The following is a 4,313-nucleotide window of genomic DNA, read 5'->3' on the forward strand; positions in this document are numbered from 1 at the left end:
TTTCAGAACGTGAGCAGCAAGGAATGTATAACTTTCAAAACAAATCTAGCCTTTTCAGCTTCACACGCTTTCCGCCTAGCTGGATGTTACAAGCATAAAGTATTCAAACCGTGATCTTTTTTCCCAGCTTTTATTGCATCGTCATCATCATCGTTATCACCATTTTTAATAAAAGGAGTTATAGTTTCCTTTCAAATGATATTTCCTACGCGTGCCAATATGCCATCTAACATATGGCCAGGTAAATACTTCCTGAATATTCAGGGTACAGATTTTTTTATATATATATAAATATGAACAAATGGGGATAAATAAAATTTTAAACACTTAGATTATTCAATGTTTGCAAAAAAAAATATAAATAAATCTGAATGTTCACCAGCATACACACATTGAAAGACTTACACGTATTAATAATTGTCCAGGGAGTCCCTGTCCAAGCGCTTTTGATGTCTTTCTCGCTATTTAAAAGAAGTGCAATAAAAAAAATTGCTTCCCCGTGGGATCAATCATGTACGAACAAATTCACATTTAAGAATTCCTTTTATAGAAAATTTGTTCATATACCCTGTTTTGATAAAAGTGTAGAAGGTAAAGTATAAAGCCTCTGTATACTCCCAAAGTGAGACACAAGGCTACAGTTCAAGAAGATAAATATCCACTAGTGAAACTATAGAGCAATTCAAGCAACAAATATTGCTACGTCACATAAACTAGAAAACGCTTTTACCAAAGGAAACAAAACAAACCCAAACAAACAAAATAAACAAGAAGGGGAGGGGAGGGCACATGGCGGGAGGAGGAGAGAGAGAAGCGGGGTGGGGGGTGAGTACTTTCCAAAAGTTGGGGGCTTGGCGTTCCACTTAGTGACTCCTGTCTCTTACAGATGGGTGAGTTTGGGCGCTTCCTGAATTCTTCCCTGAGAAGGATGGTGAGCAGTAAGGTCTGTGTATGTTGGGTGCGGATCGCAAGGTCCGTGGTGGTGATTGTTGGCCATTGGCCCAGCCCCGCTGTAGTCCATGTTGGCAGAGGGAGGGTGAGGGAGATGAGTTAGACCAAAGATGGAAGGCCCAGAATTGGTCATGGTCTCCACGTAGTTGCCCCCTACATAGACGGGGCTTCCCTGTATGTGTGGATTCCCATAACCATTGCCTTGAAGAGGATGAGTATCGTATTCAGGTGTCACAGCTGCCGTCCCCGTGTATCTCTTTTGAGGAGGTGGGCAATTATTAAGAGGAGCGGTATACGATGCAGGGATGCCATAGGTGTTTTGATGAGGCTTGTTAAATGGTGGAGGCGACTGGGGCTCGTAGGGGACACTGTTTACTAAAGAATGCATAGAGTTTAGATATCCCCCAGCAGCTGGAGGGACAGGGCTTCTGCTCGGGGACTGTCCTCCTGAAGAGGTCATCATGCCCTTGCCCTTTTGATCCTTTTTGTATTTCATTCTGCGGTTCTGAAACCAGATTTTGATCTGTCTTTCTGTGAGATTGAGCAAATTAGCCATCTCTACCCTTCGTGGCCTGCAAAGGTACCTATTGAAGTGGAACTCCTTTTCCAGTTCTACCAGCTGGGCACTTGTGTAAGCTGTACGGGCTCGCTTAGAGGAGGCTTGCCCCGGAGGGCTTTTATCACCAGCACAACTCTCACCTATGTAAATCACACAAAGAACACAATCAGCATGGCGAACCCGGACACAGCAACCAGACACAATGGCCAACAACACCAGCACCCGGAGAGTCCAGCTCTCAGACGCAAGATGGACGCCCACATGCACGAGTACTCCCCCATGGCACCAGCTCAGTTGTGCCAACCTACAAGCCTCTATAGACTCCTTCATGTCATTAGTGCCACTATATGACTGTCCTTGCTTCCTTTAAGGGTGACAGCATACACTCTATCTTGAGCTTTGCATAAAGGAGTGAGAAAAGTTCAAGGAAATACAACAGGGTTTAGAAACTCTGAAGGTGAACCTAGGACTCTGCCTACATAGGGGAATCAGGGTCTTCAAAAACTAGCTCTTCTCCATTGCTGTAAAGATCCTCAGCCCTCTTTTTCCCAAAACCCTGATATATACACTTCAGCTAGAGATGCCTGAAGGTTAGGTATCTACGTGTAACATTATAACATATAAGCAGAGAATTGACAGTACAGCGTTTCTGTCACATCTAACATATAGCAAAAACATATGGTAGTGATTGGGAAGTACAATATACATAAGAAGAACATACGGTGGCTAGGCTTGCGTGCAGGCATACAGGCATATTTGAATGTTACTACTTTTTAATAAAATAAATACATTATATGGAAGGTTGTAAACAGCAGTATTACCAGAACTTTAAATAGCACTCTGACAAAGACATCCACTAAAGTTTTGGACTCTATTTCCAAGGCACATTTAAGAGAAAAAGAGGAAGAGGTTAATATAAGCACAACTACTGAGCATTGGAGCTAGCACCGGTGTTATTGATTTGGGTTTCTTCTGGTAATAAAAGCGTTAATATACACTTCCATCCCTCAGATATTATTTTATGGGCTGAAGTTTATGGCACTCCAGAATGATTTTTGTTTACCAAGCTTGTAACTTTGCCAATCAGCTTGTTAAAATAGGAAGAGGTTCTGACTGCACGCAGGGCATTGATCCTGCCTGCACATGATTATGAGCTATTTTATTCCTGTTACACTTCAGCAGAGATAGGTCACTGTCTTATTAATCTAACAGCACCGTGCCAACAAAGTACTTGGGACAGGCCTCTGGCTTAAGGCCTGGGCTGCTTCGCACTGACATGATTTACTGGAGGGGGATTACCTAGGAAATGTGATAGATGCACAAGTGGTTCAGCCATCAGGAAAAAATACCACTTCAGACCCATCCTGCAAGGCTGGGAAAGTTTTGCAGGGGGTGGTTTGTTCACTGAGCTCCCCTTGCAGGTGGTGGCAACCCCTTTCCAAAAGCCTGAGGGGGTCAAATCAGAGAGGAAAAAAGCCCCCTCCCTCCCCTGCCCGAAGTGAAGGTAGGCAGGGCTGCCCTCCTCCCCACCAGATGTGTGTCCAGCCCAAGGGTACCCAGGGAGAGGGAGGACCATGTTTCATACCTGAACTGGAACTGCTGTTTTTCTGCTTTGTGTTTTGCCGAGACTCTTTCATCCATGGGAATATCTGTTTGGACATGGTGGGCGAGTTAAGAGCCGGGCTCTTGGTGGGGTTGGCCGGGGCAGGATTGCTGCTGGCATTTTGAGATGGTGAGGCAGAGGATGGAGGTGGAGGTTGTGCCTGCTGGGCTGGAGGTGGCTGCGGTGGGGCCTGTGGGTCGGCGAGGCTGGAGGGCTGGAGAGGCTGGCTGGGGAGGGTCCTCATGCAACTCTCACTGATGTCATTGGCCTTGTGGTGGGACACGGAGCTGCCAGGGGACTGGAGGGAGCACGCGGGGCGGTGGTACTCAGTTTCCACAAGTGATGAAGATGGAGGATATTGCTGCTGACTCGCATTATAAGTGAAACCATTTGCTCCTTGGTAGGGGTAGGCACCATAGATTGCAGAGCTGTCGTAGTAGGTCGCTTTTTGCATTTCGTTGTTTCCCAATATTTATTTCGCAAACTGACAGGGTCTTGACACCCTTGGAGAATAACATTGGCACCCCTCTGTCACGTGGCACTCTTCCTCCAATGGCCTCTCCGGGCAGACCTGGGGTGTGGGGAGAGCAGAGCAGGGTGAAGAAATGGTACAAATCCATCTTACTTTCAATAGCTAAGTGACATGAAAGCCATAAAAGAAAAAGTGGTCAGCAATATTTAGCAGCATGACTTGGCCTCAGGCACAGAGCATTTCGATATAAAAGCTGCTTGGATTTACTGGCAGCTACAAATATGTGCTTTGCTTCACCAGGATAGGGACTTTCGAGGTTTTTTTCTTTCTTTCTTTCTTCTTAAGAAACACTGCAGGGCACCACACGGCAAGGGGGTTGACCGTTTATCACCGAGAGGCTGTTTTAATACCAGTCTCTGAGATAAGGGTGATCGAGGAATCAGTAATGCAAAGGGGCTGGGCTGTTCCTTCGTTCCAGCTCTAGGATCAAACCCTCTCCTGTAACCGGCGTCTTTTTTTTTTTTTTTCCCAACCTTTCTCTCCAGGTTACCCCTCTCCGTACAACTTCAAATACATGAGATCGTTCCTGCCTACGTGTGGCGGGGGCAGGAGTGGGGTGGAAAGGTTTCCTACCCGGGGGTATTTACCCACCCCGATCCCGAGTGATGGATTTTGGCTTGCCTGTGAGATGCTTGATAGGCGAATAAACAAAGGCAGCGCCTTCTCCC

At 46.0% G+C, this 4,313-nt stretch overlaps 1 protein-coding gene across 1 annotated transcript in view; it reads right to left on the reverse strand.

The window, feature by feature from the left end:
- Positions 1 to 780: 780 nt before the first annotated feature.
- Positions 781 to 4,313, reverse strand: part of HOXA3 (homeobox A3) — a 7,470-nt gene continuing 3,937 nt past the window's right edge. The window contains exons 2-3 of the mRNA XM_026867487.1: positions 3,096 to 3,684; positions 781 to 1,650 (exon numbers count right to left, since the gene is read on the reverse strand). Coding sequence (XP_026723288.1) covers positions 881 to 1,650; positions 3,096 to 3,567 — 1,242 coding nt within the window. The 5' untranslated portion in view covers positions 3,568 to 3,684 and the 3' untranslated portion in view covers positions 781 to 880. The remainder of the gene's footprint in view (positions 1,651 to 3,095; positions 3,685 to 4,313) is intronic.

This window comes from Athene cunicularia, unplaced genomic scaffold (assembly GCF_003259725.1).
Source record: "Athene cunicularia isolate RWA unplaced genomic scaffold, athCun1 SCF_54, whole genome shotgun sequence".
Lineage (NCBI taxonomy): Eukaryota > Metazoa > Chordata > Aves > Strigiformes > Strigidae > Athene > Athene cunicularia.